Raw genomic sequence first — 20517 nt, 5'->3', positions numbered from 1 at the left:
ACAGACATTACAAAAAAAAGATATTACCTTCAATCCTAGCCATAAACACGACAACAGTAACAGAATATCTCAGTACCAATTATTCCAAATGATAGTAAATTAGTGAAGAAAAAGAAGTGTTTTCCTAGCACCAAGTATCAAGGTTTGAGAGATGTGAAAAGTACAATTTCTTCACAATGCATGAAGTACTTGAGGAAAGACTTCAGCATCTCCTACAATAACCAGACAACAGTATTTATTGTGCTTTCAATACATTACCTAGAAAAGCTCCATATAACAATACAATTCCACAGTGCTTACTTGCAGAAATACAAAATTCTCCATGGTTCTTCTCCCTCCTTTGGAGCCTGAGAATTCTAACAGCAGAGAACTGGCACAGACCCTAGGATCTAGAGCACTGTAGTCTGGAGAAGCATGCATAAATGCAGAAGCAGTGACAACACTCTGATACAAGGATGCTTCTTTAATCCAATTAGTTCACCAAGAAGCAAAATCGATTATTAAATACAGCAGCCAGCTTCTGGCACAGGCAGCTGTTTGTGGGTATACTTGGACAGGAAAAGTCCAAGGGTGACTTGGAAAGGAGGTGATATGAAATCAACTTATACTTCTGCCTGCTCTCCAACTCAGTAACCTCAGTGGAAAGAAAACACACCAACAGCTCAGATGCTGCCTGCATACAGCAGCAAACATTAGACTTGCATTACCTTTTGGACCAAGCCTGAGGCACACTTGCCAAACAGGTTGGCCACCGTTCTTATGCATCCTTTAGTGTTACTATTAGATACTTGGCACAGAAGGAATTATTGAAATTACTGGCTTCTACCTCCCAGCTTCAACCCTGGACAGAATGTGTGCATGCAACTGACCCAAAGCAATAGGAGATGCACTCTATACTGCAAGGCATTACACACAATTAAAGGGGTAGCTGAGATGAGGGATAAAGGATGAGTGCAGCTCTAGAGCGCCAGTGTAAGGACTACAAAAATGGCTGCTAACTAAAAATGGGATTTGTAAGAGGCAGCAGCAGGCTAAACGACAGCCCTGGCCAAAAGAACCACAGCAGAGCTGAGGGAGGAAGCAAGACAGAAGGGGAAGAGAAGACACATAAAAAGGAGTGACCAATTGGCTAAAACAGATGGGTTTCTGGGAAACAAGATGGACAGTGCGGTACATTTCAGCAAATCAGTTCTCCCTGCTTTCACCCACCCTGCTCAGAGTTCAAAGTACCAAGAGTGGAATCACAGTTTCAGACACGCAAGAAAATGTCCTGCAAATAACAAGCTGGGGTGGGGGGGCAGCAGTTTCTTTCCATCCATGAACTTTGAAGCAAAGGACATCAGTAGCAGAACCTATGGTTGTTGTGTCTGAGGGTTGGGACTGCACGGCAAAAGTCAGCCAGGCAAGACTTTAGTGTGGAGAAAGCTAGCAAAGAAAGCAGAATGTCTACACCAAAAAAGTACCAATTTGGGGTGGGAGGGGTAGGGGTAAGAGCACACAGGAACAGAGAGAAAGGGAAGAAATGTGTTTACATTATGAGTAGAACAAAGAGTGTACAGTGGAACTGCACTAGAGATCCAGGACTCTTGGGTAGTGGGCTGCCTGGCCAACAACTCTATTTTTGTTATCAGCACTAATGACAAGGCACTCAATATCTTTGTTAATATTAAGCAGTCCGTCATTAATGTCATTACGTTTGTTGCTTGTTCTTATTGCTAACAGTCAGCACTCAATAAGCATCCTTATGGCTACTGTTTTTGTTGTTTGTTATTATCCTAGCAGCAGGCACTCAATACCATTACTGATGTTAATACCATACTATCAGTCATTAATGCCATTTTTGTTATTATAATCACTAAAAGTAGGCACTCAATAAAACCCTTACTGAAAGAATCATTAAAACATAGTTAGAAGGGATCTCCAAGGTCATCCAGTCCAATCACCTGCACAATGCAGGAAATTCACATCTACCTCTCTCTGCACACCGCCAGTGACACCTGCTCCAAGCCCTGAAGATGGCCAAAAGAATTCCAGGATCCCTGGCTAACATGGTCTGGAGAAAAAAATTCTTCCTGACCATAAAGTAGCAATCAGCATTTCCAGGGGTGTGTAAGAAACGGCCAAAAGAATTAAGCGGTGATACCACTCTTCCTGGCCTCCCTCTCATGATCTGCCCAAGTTCACAGAATACTGTCAGATGGCGATCTAACCTGTTTAAAAACCTCCAAAGAAGAACCCACCACCTGCAGAGGACACATATTCCACTGAGGAACCACTCTATCATCTATGCCAGGGGTGGCCAACGGTAGCTCTCCAGATGTTTTTTGCCTGCAACTCCCATCAGCCCCAGCCATTGGCCATGCTGGCTGGGGCTCATGGGAGTTGTGGGCAAAAAAACATCTGGAGAGCTACTGTTGGCCACCCCTGATCTATGCCATTATTGTTTATCGTTGCTATTATTACTGCTAAAAGTAGGTGCTTAGTAACACCTTTATTGAAAGTGATCATTAATGCCATTATTTGTTTTATGTTGTTGTTATTACTAATAATAGACAATCAATAATACCCTTTGCAGATAGTTTCAGAAGGTCACAGTGTTGATCTGTAGCAGAAGAGCTAGGTTTGTGTCCAGTAGCATGTTAGAGACTGACAAGATTTTTGGGGTACAAGCTTTCAAAAGCTTGCATACCCCCCTTTTAGAAAAGTTTGTTGATCTCTGATGCGCTACTGGACTCCTATCTAGCTCCCTCTACTAAAAGCTGTAGAAAAGAGCAAGAGTCCAGTAGCACCTTAAAGACTAGCAAAATTTGTAGCAGGGGATGACCTTTCATGTGTCACTGCTCATTTCAAATAATTTTGTTAGTCTTTAAGGTGCTATTGGATACTTGCAGAGACTCACAAAAGCTCATCCCCTGCCAGACATCTGGAGTGGTTAGTCTTTAGAGTGCTACTGGACTTTTGCAGTGATTCCTAAAAGCTCATCCCCTGCCACATATCTGGTAAGTCCCTAAGGTGCTCCTGGGCTCTTACAGGGACTCACAAAAGCTCATCCCCAGCCATACATCTGGTTAGTCTTTAAGGTGCTCCTGGGCTCTTACAGGGACTCACAAAAGCTCATCCCCAGCCATACATCTGGTTAGTCTTTAAGGTGCTCCTGGGCTCTTACAGGGACTCACAAAAGCTCATCCCCAGCCATACATCTGGTTAGTCTTTAAGGTGCTCCTGGGCTCTTACAGGGACTCACAAAAGCTCATCCCCATCTGGTTAGTCTTTAAGGTGCTCTTGGACTCTTGCAGTGCCTTCCCCTGCCACCAGTTTTGTTAATCTTTAAGGTGCTACAGGATGGATTTTTGCACTTTTCTTCTCCTGCCAGAGAATGACTAACAACACCCCATCCTGATCTTCCTATTAATGGCATTATCATTACTGCCCGATTAATAAGCAACAGCAGCTAATCGTTGTTATTAGGGCTGAGGTGAATGAAGCAAAAAGGTTCAAACCCACACATACACACACACTGCTCCCCAGACATGCGTGAAGTCAAAGCAAAGTGCGTGTGGACTTAGCGGTAGGGGGGGCAGTGAGTGAGTGAGGGTGGGAACAGAAAGACATCCCCCCTTTATTTCTTTCGCCTCATGTCTGCCTTCTACCTGCTGCCCAGCATATCAGGGACCATTTCCCCCCCCCCCCAACCTATAGAGAGAAACATCTTGCCCCCTTCTCTCCTCCCCCCACGACAGGATCTTCATGCTTTTTGATGGGGGGCAAAATTAAAAAATGATGCCCCCTTATGGGTCATTCTATCTTATGGTCCTACAGAATACAATGGACTCCATACCAGTGTTCCCTCTAAGCTGAGTTAGTGTGAGCTAGCTCAGTTTTTTAGCCTCCGGCTCACACATTTTTAGTCTCAGCTCAGGAAGGAGGATGATCTCAAAGCACACTCATTTCTGCAGGAGCTCACCACTGGAAGACCAGCAGCTCACAAAGCAGAATTTTTCCTCGCAAGACTCCTCAGCTTAGAGGGAACATTGTCTGCCACTCACAGTATTCCCTCTAAGCTGAGTTAGCATAAGCTAGCTCACAGTTTTTTAACCTCTGGCTCACACATTTTTTTGTCTCAGCTCAGGAAGGATGACCCCAGAGCACACTCATTTCTGCAGGAGCTCACTGCTAGAAGGCCAGCAGCTCACAAAGCAGAATTTTTGCTCGCAAGACTCCTCAGCTTAGAGGGAACATTGTCTGATACTCAGTGTTCCCTCTAAGCTGAGTTAACCTGAGCTAGCTCATAGTTTTTTAGCCTCTGGCTCACACATTTTTTTGTCTCAGCTCAGGAAAGAGGCTGACCCCAGAGCACACTAATTTCTGCAGGATTTCACCACTGGAAGGCCAGCAGCTCACAAAGCAGAATTTTTGCTCCCAAGACTCCTCAGTTTAGAGGGAACATTGTCTGCCACTCACAGTGTTCCCTCTAAGCTGAGTTACTGTGAGCTAGCTCACAGTTTTTTAGCCTCCGGCTCACACATTTTTTTTCTCAGTTTGGGAAGGAGGATGACCCCAGAGCACACTCATTCTGCAGGAGCTCACCACTGGAAGGCCAGCAGCTCACAAAGCAGAATTTTTGCTCCCAAGACTCCTCAGTTTAGAAGGAACATTGTCTGCCACTCACAGTGCTCCCTCTAAGCTGAGTTAGCATAGCTAGCTCACAGTTTTTTAACCTCTGGCTCACACATTTTTTGTCTCAGCTCAGGAAGGAGGCTGACCCCAGAGCACACTCACTTCTGCAGGAGCTCACCACTGGAAGGCCAGCAGCTCACAAAGCAGAATTTCTGCCCGCAAGACTCCACAGCGTCGAGGGAACATTGCTCCATACCCAATCTGGCGGCCCCCCTCAGCCGGCGCCTGGGGCAAGCGCCCCCTCCCCCCCCAGCAGAGGCCTCTCTCGACAGGCGCAGCGCCCTGAGGAGACTCCCGACGGTTGGCGGTGGAGGGGGGCGCGGCGGGTCCCGCGAGCGCCTGTGGGGCCACCAACGGCCGCTTCCCCCCCCCCCCGAGAGGCCGCCTCGTGCTCCAGCTTTTCTTCTCCTCTCTCCCCCTCCCGCGCTTTCCGCCTCAGCCGGCGGAGGCCGCGCTCCTCTTTCGTTGCTCTGAGGGGAAAGGGGGGGACTCACCGGGCCCCGCGGCGGCGGCGGGGGCCGCTCCCCCGGCCGTGTACATGGCTGTGGGCGCGCGGGCGGCGTGGCGCCTCTTCTTCGGGGAGGCCGGCCCGGGAGTGGTGGTGGTGGGGAGGGGGGGGAGAGAAGGCGGCCGGGCTCCTCCTCCGCCGCCGCCGCCGCCTCAGGCCTCTCGTCCCCTCAGGCGCGCTTCGGCCGGCCTCCCTCCCTCCCGCCTTCTCCGCGCGCGAGCCCCGCACTCCCGGGACGGGCGGGCAGGCGGGCGGGCGCGATGGTGATGATGAAGGGGAGCTGAGGCGGCCCAAGGCCGAGACGGAGAGGAGGAGGAGGAGCCCGGGCTGGTCACGGGCGGCTCAGAGGAGGAGAGCGCGGCCGCTCCGCCCTTCCCCGCCCCGCCGACTGGCCTCCTCCCCGGCGGCTCTCCCCCGGCCACGCCTCAGGAGGAGGAAGGAGCGCGCCGGGGAACTTGCTGATTTAGCTGGCGTCGTTTTAAAACGGGGATGCGTCCGTTAACGGCTCCCCCCGGCGTCCGTTAACGGCCCTTTCCCCAGCAGCCAAAGACGGCAACGGCTTAAGAACCTTCTTGGCGACAAGGACCCCGAGGTCCCCTGCAAGTTGGCCAGATTTGCCACAAGAATAAGGAAAACTTTAATACATTCAGTCAGGGAAGGGCTTAAACGTCTTTGCCCAATCTGTTTGCTCTAACTGTCCCGTTCTTCTTTGTAGTTTTTACAGCAGTATTTTATGCCTTTTTGTGGGCATTCAGTTTTCAATTTTGTATGATTTTACTGTTTTGAACGCTGGCTTAGGCTGTGAATAAACAAACCAATCAAGCTATAAATCCATTAAAATCCACATCCCTGCAGAGAGAGAGCAGCCGCATATAATAAGGAGAGGTTGGCCAAACTGTTCAGCCTCCTCTGTGAAGGGCGAGAATATTTGTGGAAAAAGGCGGGCTGTCAATGAATAATACCCTAAGGATTAATAAGAATAGTGGGAAGACGCACATGGAGTGTTAGCTGCCTGGTCACTTTCTTCTTTACCTTTTATTACAAGCAAACTAAAATTCACATCCAGTGATATAAGCAGTAAAAGAAGAGAGGGGTCAGCTGAATTGCGCTCAGCTTTTTCTTTCAGGTCTCAAGTGTCTGTGAGGGGAAAGTGAGCTGTAAATAAAAAAAAAATAAGGATTAATAAGAAAATCAATTAAAATTCACATCCAGTGATATAGGCGGTAAAAGAAAGAGAGGGGTTGGCTGAACTTTGTTCAGCCTTTTTCTGTCGGGTCTCGAGTATTTGGGAGGAAAAATGTGCTGTAAATAAATAAAATACTAAGGATTAATAAGAAAAGCAATTAAAAATCACATCCAGTGATATGGGTAGTAAAAGGAGAGGGGTTGGCTGAGCTGTGCTCAACTTTTTCTGTCAAGGCTGGAGCATTTGTGAGGAAAAGTGAGCTGCAAATAAATAATAAGGATTAATAAGAATGGTCAAGACATACACACACATGCTGTCATATTAGATACCTGCTCACTTTTTATCTTTATTAAAAAAAAATTAAAATTCACATCCAGCGATTGACATCAGTAATGTATAGTAAAAGAGAGGGGTCCATTGTACTGTGCTTTTCTGTCAGGGCTCAAGTATTTTTGAGGCAAAAGTGAGCCATAAATAACAAAAAAACAAGGATTAATAAGAGAGAGAGAGAGACATAAATGTTGCATCACTCTACTTTGTGGGCACTCAGCTCATAAATCTCATTCTTAATCCTGGGATACTATTGACCCAAAGTATGGGGCATAGGATTTCAGCATTACAAGTAAACCTCAAAGATTTTGGTGGGATTATGCATTCATTTATTGCTAATTATCTACAACCCAAATATAATTTCACTGTTTATGGAATCTCCTATCCTGTTTAATGTCCCTGTGTGTAATCTGCCTTGGGTCCCAGTGGGAAAGGAAAGGAAAGGTCCCCTGTGCAAGCACCAGTCGTTTCCGACTCTGGGGTGACGTTGCTCTCACAGTGTTTTCACGGCAGACTTTTTATGAGGTGGTTTGCCATTGCCTTCCCCAGTCACCTACACTTTCCCCCATTAAGCTGGGTACTCATTTTACTGACTTCGGAAGGATGGAAGGCTGAGTCAACCTCCAGCCGGCTACTTGAAAACCCAGCTTCTGCCGGGGATCGAACTCAGGTCGTGAGCAGAGCATAGGACTGCAGTACTGTAGCTTTAACGCTCTGCGCCACAGGGCTCTTAGTATAGTGAGAAAGGTGGAGTATAAAACAATGAAAATAAATGAATGTATTGGGGTCCACTGTGGTGCAGTGGTTAAACTGTTGGATTAGGACCTGGGAGACCCAGTTTTGAATCACCACCCTGCCATGGAATTTTATTAGGTGAACCTGGCCAATTATACATGTTCAACCATCGACCTAACAGTTGCTGCGAGGATAAAACAGAGAACAGTGTGAGCAACTTTGGGTCTCTGTTAGGGAGGAAGGTGAGGTATAAATGAAGTAAATAAAAAAGTGTATTCACTTTGCATGGCTCCCAAAAAGAACTGTCATCCCTAAACATTTTTTTTTAAATACCTCATCACTAAAACACCAGCTTCAAGGCAAACAAGATTTTTTTTAAAAAAGATAGGACAATGCAAGCGACAGTAAGTACATAATGCACTGAGCAGGGGGAGGAGCAGCAGGGCAAAATAATCGGATTAACTAGAAACCTGAGTGAGCACAAACCTTGTAAATGGGGGTCTAAAAAAACGTTAAACTGGGCACTAGGTGGATGGCTCTGTGAAGGAAACTCTGCAGTTGATTCCACCCCTAAGAAGGCCCTTTTGATTGTAAAAATTGATGTTTGTTCTACAACTGATTTTGGCTACAGTTATCCAAAAAGGGATGAGCCTTGTGCCTGTTGCTTCATCTGGTGTTGCTGCAGCTCTTTCATCAGGAGGTAGCTAATTCAGTATTCAACTACAGTAAAGAGCATAAGAGAAGCCATGTTGGATCAGGCCAATGGCCCATCCAGTCCAACACTCTGTCACACAGTGGCCAAAAAAACCAGGTGCCATCAGGAGGTCCATCAGTGGGGCCAGGACACTAGAAGCCCTTCCACTGTTCCCACCCCCCAAGAATACAGAGCATCACTGCCCCAGACAGAGAATTGCATCAATGTATAAGGCAAGTGCTAGGAGCTACGGTGTTGGCAAGGAAAGCAAGCAAGAGCAGAGACCTAGCATCCTCTTTATAATAAAAGCACTGAGGTGGCCAACTCCAGGGTTCCCATTGGCTGAGGGCGCTGCATCAACCATTGGCCCATCACTGCTCAATCATCAGCCTCTCTGCCATCCTATTGGCCCTGTCCCCTGCTACACTCCTCTCCCTGACCCACTGCCAATCAGAGATGAGAAGCCTGTCACCTCTGTGAAAGACAGTTCTCCTCGCAACCCTTCTCCTAGGGACCTACTGCTCATGACTGGTAGTGAAGCGACAAGTAATAAAGGTGGTAATGCAACTAGGCATTAAGACCTGGCCCCATTAGGAGTGTTCCTCAGAGGCATAGCAGCTGCCTCTTTCTTGTCATCCCCCCCAGAGGCTGTTGCTAGGCAACCACAGTTGGCTCTGTCAGTAAAGGGAGAGGCCTCAGCTCAACATAATGCCACAGAGTCCACCATCCAAAGCAGTTATTTTCCCCAGGTGGAGGAAGATCTGTTGTCTGGAGTTTAGCTGTGATACTAGGAGATCTTCAGGCTCCCCTAGGCCTGGCTGCTTGCTGCTGTTTAGCAGCAGCTTCCCCTATGACAGACAGTGTGGCATAGGAGTTAGGGCTTCATAGCAGGGTCTGCCAGACATAGGTTCTTGCTGTGGAAGCTGACTGGGTGATTTTGGACCAGTCACAGACTTTCAGCCTAACCAACTTTATAGGGTTGTTGTGCAGATCAAAAGGGGAACAGGAGAATGATTTAATCTGCTTTGGTTCCCCTCCCCCTTGGAGACTGTCCTCTTCCTAGGTAGAGGCTGCAGGGAGGGGGGAGGAGAGGGAAAGCTGAAATCAGGGACAGAAAAGGAAGAAGGTAGGGTCGCCAACTCCAGGGTGGGAAATTCCTGGAGATTTGAGGACTGGAGGCTGGAGAGGATGGGTTTGAGGAGAGGTGGGACCTCAGACAGGTACAATGACATTGACTCCACCCTCCAAAACAGCCCTTGCCTCTTGGGGAACCGTTGTTGCCAGCCTCCAGGTGAGGTCTGGAGACCACTCAGAATTACAACTGCTCTCCAAATGGCAGAGATCACTTCCCCTGGAGAAAATGGTGGCTTTGTAGGGTAGCCTCTGTCACTGTATCCTGCTGAGGTTGCTTCCCTCCTGCTTTGGTCTACAATGTGATTTCAGACAAACTTTCAGCCTAACCTACCTCACAGGATTGTTGTGCAGATCAAAAGGGAGAGGAGAATAATGTAAGCTGATTTTGTACTCACTGCAGACAAAGGCCATATTTTTTGTAGACAGAAGCTGCAGAGAGGCGGGAGGAGATGGAAAGATGAAGTCAGATCAGTTCCCCTACAGAAAGCAGCTGCTTTAGGTGGGAGGGAAGACAGTATGGAGGGCACTCGCCCACAGCCTCTTTCTAGAGACTGTAGTATTTTTCTTCACAATGGGCCTTATTCCTAAAGTAATAAATAATGATGGATTAGAGGCAGGCAGTGGCAAACCATCTCAGAATGTCTCTTGCCTTGCAAACCTGATGGGATCGCTATAAGTCAACTGCAACTTGACAGCACTTTTCATTTCCGTGCTCATTTTAATGATAAAAATATGTGATCATGATAATAATTAATGTAAATTAGCTACAAAGACCTTGGAGTTTGAAGACATTGTTCACAGCCATCTCCTTCCCCTCTTCCTGCTGCCTTTTTTCTCCCACACAAATGCCAAAGCAGCGCTCAGGTCTTTCAATCTGGGAGTGTGTGTTCAGAACCCTTTCCTCTCTCAGCTTCCTCTCTCCCACACACATAACAATTCAGTGCTGACTTTTCTTTTGAAAGCCTCCAGGCTGGTGCCAAAGCAACACAACCACATGTGCTGTGCAAGACAAAAACAACAGTCGTTGAAGGCATGCAGGGCAGAACCAGGAAACTCCATGCAGAGCCACATGCAAGCCAGTATGGGAGCTGGCACGAGGAGGTAATGGAACAAGCAGACACCTCAGATAGGGAGCAGGGCTTTTTTGTAGAAAAAGCCCAGCAGGAATAATTTGCATATTAGGCCACACACATTGATGCAAAGCCAGCTGGAACCGTGTTTCTGCTTTTAAAAAAAAGCTCTGATAGGGAGAATTTAGTGATACGTGGAAGAGAAGAAGAGGGAAGGAAAGGGAGACTGAGAAGGGAAGAGGAAGAAAAGACATGGAAAAGGGGGGGGGGGGGGACACAGACAAACAGAAAAGCAAGAAAGAAGGGGACAGGAGTAATGGGAATTCCCACAGCCAATTTAAGACAACCTATAGGTTCCAGGCAAGAGAAATACAGAGGTGTTTCTTTGCCTGTCCAACCAGGAGCTGGGTAAGCTTCTGAGATCTGATGTGATCAGGCTAGTCTGAGTAATCAAGGTCAGAATCTCATCTCATAAACAGCATTTTCAGAGCCCACCCCCACCTTGGGGTCAGGACTGTGTTCTGGGGAGGATTCTGGACCAGCTGCAAGTTTATATTAGCACCCAACTCACTGGAACGGAGATGGTGCTGGAAGCGCCAGGAAGTCCTCTGCACACAGCATGTCAAGGGGCTTTTCATAGAGATAATTATACTGTGTGTAAATCCAGCTTGCATTCTCAATCCACAGAACTGTCTCTGGATGCCAGGGGCAGTATTTGGAAGAAACACCATCAAGAAAGTATCAGAAGAAGAAATTACCAGAAGACTTTTTGAGGCAGGAATTATATGTTAGCTAAAGTAGTATAACAGCAGACTGAGGAGAGAGAAAATGAAGTCTTTATCCATTTAAGAAGGAAGGTGGCATGGTATACCCCAATCTCATTGGATCTCAGCAGCTAAAAAACATCAGTACATGAATGGGAGACCACTAAGGAAGAGTCTGCAGGGGAAGACAATGGAAAACCACCTCTGCTTCACTTGCATTGAAAGCCCCTTGCTTGGATTATCATAATTTGGCTGTGACTTGATGGCACTTTATACACACACACACACAGGGGGGCGGGGGGGATGGCGGGTCCTGGGGTTTACATGGGGTAAAATGTTCTGATTCCCTTCATGTCTGTCACTGCAACTCCCATGGTTATCCTTAAAGATAAGGTCAGTTTTGATGAATTATGCCAGAAAGACAGATGGACACATCATTTTATCATTATAGATATGTAATGGATCATGGGGAGAGAAGATGGCATGGAATAGCCCAGTGTAAGCAGGGTTGGTACTTGGATAGGAGACCACCAAGACTTTGCAGAGGAAGGCAGTGGCAAACCACCTCTGCTTCTCAGTTGCCCCCAAAGCCCCTAACTGGGGTCCCCATAAGTCAGTTGTGACTTGACAGCACTTTATACTGGGTGATGGAACAACATTCGATGACATTGGACTCTTAATTATGTGATGAAAGGCACTTTAAAGACTAACAAATTTTATCCCAGCATATAAATTTAATGAGCCAGAGCTCACCGTAAATTCACAAAGGGTATATTCTAGGGTTGCCAAGTCCAATTCAAGAAATATCTGGGGACTTTGGGGGTGGAGCAAGGAGATATTGGGGGTGGAGCCAGGAGCAAGGTTGTGACAAGCATAATTGAACTCCAAAGGGAGCTCTGGCCATTACATTTAAATGGACTGTCAAACAACTTTTACTGTAAAAATGTTTCTCCTAATATTGAGCCAGTACCTTTCCACCCTTAATTTAAACCCATTATTGTGAATCCTCTCCTCTGCTGCCAACAGAATCAGCTCCCTGCCCTCCTCTGAGTGACAGCCCTTTAAATATTTCAAGAGAGCAATCATGTCCCCCCTCAACCTCCTCTTCTCCAGACTGAACCTCCCCAAGACCCTCAGCTTCTCTAGACTGAGGATTGTTTTATTGGTATTTGTATTTACTTATTTATTCAAAAGATATGCATGCCCCCTTTCTGCCCAGTGAGGACCTTACAGATGGCTAACAATGAAGACTAAAAATCAAAATTTAAGAATGATAGATACATATAGGGTTGTCAACCTAGGTGGGTCCTGGAGATCTCTCGCTATGACAACTGATCTCCACACAATAGGGATCGGTTCCCCAGAAGAAAATGGCTGCTTTTGTGGGTGAACTCTCCATGTACCCACCTGTGATGCCTCGCCTCCCCAAAACCCACCCCCTATCAGATCCACCTCCAACATCTCCAGGTATTTCCTAACCCAGAGCCGGCAACCCTAGATATAAAACAGGCAAAAACAATGGCTCATCGGTTACTTTACGTTGTTGTTGCTCCCCAGGCTTTTACAAATATTGATAACTGGTTGTTGTTTTAATGATCTTATGGTACCATTTTTTAAACTTTTGAAATGTCTCTGGATAGATGCATATAAATTCCCTAAATAATATAAGAACATAAGAGAAGCCATGTTGGATCAGGCCAGTGGCCCATCCAGTCCAACACTCTGGGTCACACAGTGGCCAAAAACCACAGATGCCATCAGAAGGTCCATCAGAGAGCTATGGGACCCAAGGCCATCCAGCAGGTGCAAGTAGAGGAGTGGGGCATCAAACCCGGCTCTCCCAGATTAGAGTTTGCGCACTGAACACTACACCAAACCCTTAAAAAAAAAAAACCTTTAATATCTCTGCAGGCACACGAAAGCTGGCCGGGAAGGTGCCAGTGGACTTAAACTTCGTTCTTAAGATTGCAACTGGACATAGAAAGGCGAGACAAGGAGCCCAGACTGGAGCTCGCCCAACTTTCAGCGGAACCACCGAGGCCCCCTTCCGCTCAAAAGCCCATCAACTAGCCGATATGCTTCGACTCTTTTCGGGAATTTCCGCCATAATCTATCAATCTTTCTTTCTCCCGCCCCCCGTCGACACTCGCGGGCGTTCATTGGCTACTAACGCTACTGCGTCGTCGTCTGAACTGCTCCGGTTTGAACGCCTCCATGGACCAGTCTGATTGGCCCATCTGACTCACGCCGCTAGCGTCATTCGCTTAGTAAACACCGTCGTTCCCGAGATCCCTTTTTAATAGACGAGACTTCCCCTCATATCTCGCGAGGTTTCGCGTAAAAATGATAGCACCGCCTCCGCCTTCCCCGGAATGGGTCTCGTTTCATCAAGTCTTCGGCCATTGGCTGAGTCTCGACCCAGGTGGCTTGTGATTGGTTATCACCTCCTTATAAGTTGCAGTCGCTAACGCACGGCCCTTCTTTTCCGTCTTCCCCGTCGGTGGCGCGAAAGGTGCTGTGTCCTTCAGCTGAAGCTAAGGCCGTGTCCCAGCAGGCGACCAGCACCGCGCACCTCTCGCCCGTCATGGCCTCCGTCTCCGAGCTCGCCTGCATCTACTCCGCGCTCATTCTGCACGATGACGAAGTCACCGTCACGGTGAGGGAGCGGGAAGGCCCTGTAGGGGAGAGAGCATGCGCGAGGCCCGGGAGGGGGGGCAACAGCGCATGCGCTGCTCATGGGAGCCTCGTGGTCATGGGGCTGTGTCTCTGCCCCTGATGGGCAACGGGTCGGGGACAATGTTTCCTCTTAAGTTGTGGAGGCTTCTGAGCAAATATTCTACTTTGCCAGCTACTGGCATTACAGCCGTGAGCTGTGCTCTGGGGCCATTTTTCCTGAGCTGGAGGCTAAAAGATTTGAGAGCTGGCTCACACTAGCTCAGCTTAGAGGGAACACTGGTCGGGGACCTCTCCAGCATGCGGGGGTGCCATCTCCAGGGGCTGGAGGGAGATTTCCCGGAATCATAACTGATCTCCAGGTAAAAGAGATAATTCCTGGAGAAAACGCCTGCTGTGGAAGGTGGACGTTGTGTCATTTATGCCCCAATGAGGTCTCTCTCCAAATATCGCCAAGCCCCGCCTCCAAAATCTCAGGATGCATTAAGCAGCGAGTTAAGCCTACGTCGTTCTTTATAATAGCTGCCATCTAGTCGTGCAAAAACGCTCGTTTTGCACGCTGATGGTGAAAAGAGCGAGGAGGAGCTGCTTGTTTCCGAGGTGGGAATTGCTTCAGGCACAGGCAAGCAAGTTGTTATTCCTATACGGCTTCTCCCCGTTGGATTAACAAACCGATGGTAAAACATTAAATTCAAGCTACTGAGGCTAGGGTTACCAACTGGGGTTGGGCCTTGCAGGGGAAGGGACGTCATAGAGGTAGAACGTCCAAGTTCCCAGGACAACTGATCTGTAATAAAGAATTCTGGGAAATCTCCAAGCATCACCTGGGGGATGGCAACCTTTACTGTGACATAATGGTTAGAGGCCATTCCACTGGGAACAGACATATCTGGGTTTTCCATGAAGCTCCTTCTGGAATCATGAGCCTGCTTCTCCCACCTACCTTAGAATCAGAAGGAAGGGAGAGTTCTGAGCAGTCTGTTAAAGCAGGTGTTCCCAACCCCCGGGCCGTGGACCAGTACCTGGCTGTGGTCTGTTAGCAACCGGACCATGAGTTGTATTATTTCATTATATATTACAATGCAGTAATTATAATAATAATAAGACGACATTGGATTTATATCCTGCCCTCCACTCCGAATTTCAGTCTCAGAGCAGCTCACAATCTCCTTTATCTTCCTCCCCCACAACCGACACCCTGTGAGGTAGGTGGGGCTGAGGGCTCTCCCAGAAGCTGCCCTTTCAAGACAACTCCTGCGAAAGCTATGGCTGACCCAAGGCCATCCCAGCAGCTGCAAGTGGTGGAGCAGGGAATCAAACCCAGTTCTCTCAGATAAGAGACTGCACACTTCACCACTACACCAAACTAATAGAAATAAAGTGCACAATTGTATAATCCCAAAACCATTCTTCCCTCACCCTGGTCCGTGGCAAAATTGTCTTCCACAAAACCGGTTCTTGATGCCAAAAAGGCTGGGGATCACTGTTAAAGGATCTGATAGCATTTGCACAGGGCATATTTTACCCACACACACTCACCAGAGAAAGCAAATAAGTGCCCTTGCTGACACCACTGGCCTTACATGGGAGATGAGAACTTTAATCTACAATTGTTTTACTCTACTTACATCCTGTTTTTTATCCCCCCCCCCCCTTCCATGGGGACTCAGAAAGGCTTATATCACTTTTCTCCTGACAATAGTCTTGCAGGGTAGGTCAGGCTGACTGGCCCAAGGTCCCCCAGCAGGTTGTATGGCAAGAGCAGGGATTCATACCTAAGTCTCCCAGATCCAAGTTTGAGGCTCTTAACTAGTAGCCTGCACTGGGTCCCCACAGAAAGCCAGGGAGGGATGGTGGCTCAGTGGTAGAGCATCTGCTTGGTAAGCAGAAGGTCCCAGGTTCAATCCCCAGCATCTCCAACTAAAAAGAGTCCAGGCAAACAGGCATGAAAAACCTCAGCTTGAGACCCTGGATAGCCGCTGCCAGTCTCAGTAGACAAGACTGACTTTGATTGTCCAGGGGGGTCTGATTCAGTAAAAGGCAGCTTAATATGTTCAGCCTGCGTTAGAAATTAGCATGATAGAATGAGTCTAGAGGGTGACGAAGATGGTGAGGGGTCTGGAGACCAAGTCCTATGAGGAAAGGTTGAAGGAGCTGGGGATGTTTAGCCTGGAGAGGAGGCGGCTGAGAGGCGATATGATCACCATCTTCAAGGACTTGAAGGGCTGTCACATAGAGGATGGTGTGGAATTGTTTTCTGTGGGCCCGGAAGGCAGGACCAGAACCAATGGGTTGAAATTAAATCAAGAGTTTCTGACTCAACATCAGGAAGAACTTCCTGACCGTTAGAGCGATTCCCCAGTGGAACAGGCTTCCTCGGGAGGTGGTGGGCTCTCCTTGGAGGTTTTTCAACAGAGGCTAGATGGCCATCTGACAGCAATGAAGATCCTGTGAATTTAGGGGGGAGGTGTTTGTGAGTTTCCTGCATTTTGCAGGGGGTTGGACTAGATGACCCTGTTGGTCCCTTCCAACTCTATGATTCTATGACCCATGGGTGTATTAGAGGAGATTGGATTTATGCCCCACCCTTCACTACCTGAAGGAGTCTCAGAACGGCTTACAATCTCCTTTCCCTTCCTCTCCCCAAAATAGACACCCTGTGAGGTAGGTTGAACTGAGCTCTGACAGAATTTGCTCTTGAGAGAAACAGCTCTGCAAGAACTTGTCACTGACTCAAAGGTCACATCAGCAGATGCATGTGGAGGAGGAGTTGGGGAATCAAGTCCGGTTCTCCCAGATAAGAGTCTGCACATTTAACTTCTACACTAAACTGGGTTTTGTAGGACCTCCAGTAAGGAAATGCTTGAAACATGGTGCTTCTGCTGAACAGAGGAGTGTGTCCCCTCCCCCAGAAAATGCTGTTTCAAAAGCAGGCTGGATAGTTGTTGCAGTTGTGCAGCTTTTTCTCATTGGTTTAACCCACAGGTGGCCAAACTTGCTTAACGGAAGAACCACAGGACAGGAAGGAAGAAAAGTAGGCTAATAGATTTGGGGGGAAGGAAAGGTGGAAAGAAAGCAATTTTAACTTTAAATTAATTCCCCAAGCTGCTGGCTGGTTTGGCTTGGAGAAGTGATTTAAAGAGAGCAATTCCTTCTCCAAGCCAGCTGACGGGGCAGTGGGGGCTCCAAGAGCCACACAATACGTGTGAAAGAGTCACATGTGGCTCCCAAGCCATAGTTTGGTGCCCTCTGGTTTAACCGGAAAGCTTTTGCACCATTTAGCACCTTACCAGGAAACAAACAAAGGAGTCTTCGAGCACCTGGAAAACATGACTGTGTGTCTTAACACTAGAATAGGGTGCTGGGAGATACAAGAGTGGATAAATATACCTGTCTGCTGACATCTATTGGGGCAAGGGCCTTCTTGGGCAACAGCACTCAGTGATTATTCTGCTAGGGAAACTGGGTTTTATGCTGCTACTGTATTATTCTGACATATAGCACCATGATGTAAGGATGTTTTGAAAGGTTTTAACTGATGTACTTGTTTCTGATGCCATTTTACATTATTAGCTGCCCAGAGTCCGCCTGCGGAAAGGGCAGAATATAAATTTGATCTAATGAATAATAGTAAACCCATTTTATCTGTCACCCCGTAAAACTGCAAGGCTTTTAAAAACTGCCACAGTTTGCGTGTGCGGTAGAGAAGCTGCACGCATGCTTTTGCCCTTACTGCTGCCAGTTTTTTCTCCCTCTGTCCATTGTTGGTGTGGGGGTTTAACCTTTTAAGATTTCACCAGGAAAAGTCTTGCTGCAGAGGAGAGAGCTTCTTAAGTGAGCAGCCCCCCCCCTTTGCCACTGAAGGACTTTCATTTTATAAGAAGGCAAGAAGAGCCCTGCTGGATCGGACCAATGGTGCATCTAGTCCATCATCCCGTCTCCCACAATGGCCAGCCAGTTCCTCTGGAGGGCCAAGAACAGGGGAATCGGAGGCTTCCTGCTCCTAAAGGTGGAGGTTCCCCTCCTCCGCCATTTAGAGGCTTATCCTCCCTGAATCTATCTAATCCCTTTTGAAAGCTGTCTTTGTTAGCTGCATCGCCATAGAGGACTCTCCCCCGCCATAGAGGACTCTCCCCCGCCATAGAGGACTCTCCCCCGCCATAGAGGACTCTCCCCCGTAATGCCAAGAGCAAGTGTTTTGCGGGGGAGGGGTCCAGTATTCCTTTTAAAGGTGTACACAAAGAGGTTTTACATCACACACGAGGAGGAAATGGTTGTAAAATCACCCACTCTTGTGGGTTTCTAAATACATTAGGGAAGTTCTCTGTTCCCCCCAAATGGTTAGGGTACTTCCTAGAGATTATCCGAGCCCTTCATCTGACCAGTAGGACTGTGGGAAAACTTTATTAATAAATCAGAGGACTAATTAGAATGTTGATTTGACCTGTTTTAGAATCAGCTGCTGGGAGCGGAGGTAGTTGGAATATTGCAGTTTTTGTGGCGTATTCCTTGGATGTGTGTCTTAATTTTCTGTTGCGAGGGATTAATTTCTGGTTATTTGCTTTTGTTACATGCTCCTGTTTAGGAGGATAAGATCAATGCACTTATCAAAGCGGCAGGAGTGAACGTTGAACCATTCTGGCCAGGCCTGTTTGCAAAGGTGAGGGCAAGGGGGAAAGTGTTGGCTGACGGATTGATGGCCCTGATTCCGAAGTTGGGGGTCAGGGAAGGGGGGAGGAATTGGCACATTTCCCTTGTCTGAATTCTCTGAGCTTTTACTAACGTTGATGGGGGATATTTTTTTATGCTGTGGCATCATTAAGACCAACAAAGTTTTATTCTGCATACGAGCTTTTGTGTACACACAAGAACTGGGCGCACACGTGCACGTTTATACCTGGAATAAAACTTCCTTGGTCTTAAAAGTTCCACTGGACTCAAACTTTTGCTGCTTCAGGCCCACAAAGCTACCCATTGATCTGTTGAAATTTCTAGACCAGGGGTGGCCAAACTTGCTTAACGTAAGAGCCACATAGAATAGGTGTTTGAGAGCCTCAAGACATGAACATCAGATGTTGGCGGGAAGGAAGGAAGGAAAGCAAATAGATGGGGGAGGGAGAGGTGGAAGGAAATCATCTTTAACTTTAAATGCATTCTCCAAGCCACCATCCAACAGGGCTGTGGGAGCTTTGAGAGCCACAGGTTTCTGGACATTTTCTGCTTTTTCTGGGTATTAGTCATCTTATCTTATCTAGTTTTTTAAGGTTTTACTTGTGGGCTAAATTTTAAAGGTGGAATTATTTCACTTCAGATTTGTAGGGGTGGTGATAAAAAGGGGGGGGGGACCTTTTCTGTGGGTCGCCCCAGCATGTGCTTTCATCGATGCTAGAGGGGCAGCCGTCAGCGCAGAAAACAAACATTGCTGCGAACATGCCTCTTGGTGTGTTTAGGCCTGGGTGCGTGGCTCTGTCCATCAGGTGTACCTTTGCAATGTCAGTTGTCGATTTCTGTGCCACAGAATTACAAGCGTCATCTAAATGCATCGCCGTTAATCTTCCTTGTGCTGTTTTGTAACTTGACCAGGCCTTGGCCAACATAGACATTGGAAGTCTCATCTGCAACGTTGGCGTGGGCGGTGGTGCTCCAGCTGCTGCAGCCCCCGCTGGAGGAGGGGCCCCTGCGGGTGGTGCCGCTCCAGGTAAGAGTACTGTGAGGGTGGGGGGTAGAATTCCTACTGTGATACAGCTAGATTTGAGTTCAGTAGCCCACTAGATGCCAAGAAGATTGGAGGGGTATAAATTTTCAGGAATCAGTGCTCTCTTCATCAGAGTGCCGGTTTGGTGTAGTGGTTAAGTGCGTGGACTCTTATCTGGGAGAACCGGGTTTCATTCCCCACTCCTCCACTTACAGCTGCTGGAATGGCCTTGGGTCAGCTGTAGCTCTGGCAGAGGTTGTCCTTGAAAGGGCAGCTGCTGTGAGAGCCCTCTCAGCCCCACTCACCTCACAGGGTGTCTGTTGTGGAGGGAGTGGGGAGAGAAGACATAGATTGTAAGCTGCTCTGAGTCTCTGATTCAGGGAGAAGGGCGGAGTGTAAATCTGCAATTCTTCTTTGACTAGCGGAAGTTTATGCCCCAGTAATCTTGTTATCTGTCTGGTGGGCTAAATGAAATGAAACCTAATAAAACAAAGTGCCTCAAAGCATTGGGATTTCAGCCCCTGGAAAGCCTCTTCCTGGTGTTTCAGGGCCTGCACGAAGCAAGACTGTGTGCAAAATTGCCTTCTCTCCCCCTCCCACCCCCCTTTAGCAGTGGAGCTGTGCTTAGGCGGGAAGTGGAATTTTCTGCTCATTGTTGCCTCCCCTGATTAACGCAGGTCCTGTAATTGTTTTTACTGTATTGAATTGGTATTTATATTGATTGCTTTGATATGTTTTATTTTATGTTGTGAACCACCCTGAGCTGGCTAGCAGGGAGGGCAGAATATAAATTTGAACAATAAATCACAGGAATAGCACCATGTGACTGGGGGGAAGAAAACTGACCCCTCTGTTGGCTGCTCTTAAGCTAGTTCTAGTTGAAGGTTTTGGTGTTTTAATACACACTGGGTTTTTTTTCCTAGCTGAAGAGAAGAAAGAGGAAGAGAAGAAAGAAGAGTCTGAAGAATCCGATGATGACATGGGTTTTGGTCTCTTTGACTAAGCTGGTTTTTGTACTCTTTTACAATAAAGATACAAATATTTAAGTGAA

The 20517-nt window shown here is 47.5% G+C and overlaps 2 protein-coding genes across 2 annotated transcripts in view; one reads left to right on the top strand and one right to left on the bottom strand.

Moving 5' to 3' along the window:
- AGO2 (argonaute RISC catalytic component 2) overlaps positions 1 to 5232 on the bottom strand; it is a 71253-nt gene extending 66021 nt beyond the window's left edge. The window contains exon 1 of the mRNA XM_060243195.1: positions 5172 to 5232. Within this exon, the coding sequence (XP_060099178.1) occupies positions 5172 to 5217 (46 nt within the window). The 5' untranslated portion in view covers positions 5218 to 5232. The remainder of the gene's footprint in view (positions 1 to 5171) is intronic.
- Positions 5233 to 13515: 8283 nt separating this feature from the next.
- RPLP1 (ribosomal protein lateral stalk subunit P1) lies at positions 13516 to 20517 on the top strand. Its single transcript, XM_060243194.1, has 4 exons — positions 13516 to 13754; positions 18357 to 18431; positions 19355 to 19469; positions 20390 to 20517. Exons 1-4 carry the CDS (start codon positions 13683 to 13685, stop codon positions 20467 to 20469), a joined length of 342 nt encoding a protein of 113 aa, XP_060099177.1. The 5' UTR covers positions 13516 to 13682; the 3' UTR covers positions 20470 to 20517.

This window comes from Heteronotia binoei, chromosome 7, assembly GCF_032191835.1.
Source record: "Heteronotia binoei isolate CCM8104 ecotype False Entrance Well chromosome 7, APGP_CSIRO_Hbin_v1, whole genome shotgun sequence".
Classification (NCBI taxonomy): domain Eukaryota; kingdom Metazoa; phylum Chordata; class Lepidosauria; order Squamata; family Gekkonidae; genus Heteronotia; species Heteronotia binoei.
Note: the sequence above shows the minus strand (reverse complement) of the source record. Positions and strands in the feature narration are given on the sequence as shown.

What these genes read in the sequence shown, in the direction of transcription:
- RPLP1 (XM_060243194.1), top strand. Translation starts at nt 13,683, where the DNA reads ATGGCCTCCGTCTCCGAGCTCGCCTGCATCTACTCCGCGCTCATTCTG. An exon ending in ATGACGAAGTCACCGTCACG is followed by an intron (nt 13,755 to 18,356) that starts GTGAGGGAGCGG and finishes GCTCCTGTTTAG; the next exon opens with GAGGATAAGATCAATGCACT. An exon ending in GGCCAGGCCTGTTTGCAAAG is followed by an intron (nt 18,432 to 19,354) that starts GTGAGGGCAAGG and finishes TAACTTGACCAG; the next exon opens with GCCTTGGCCAACATAGACAT.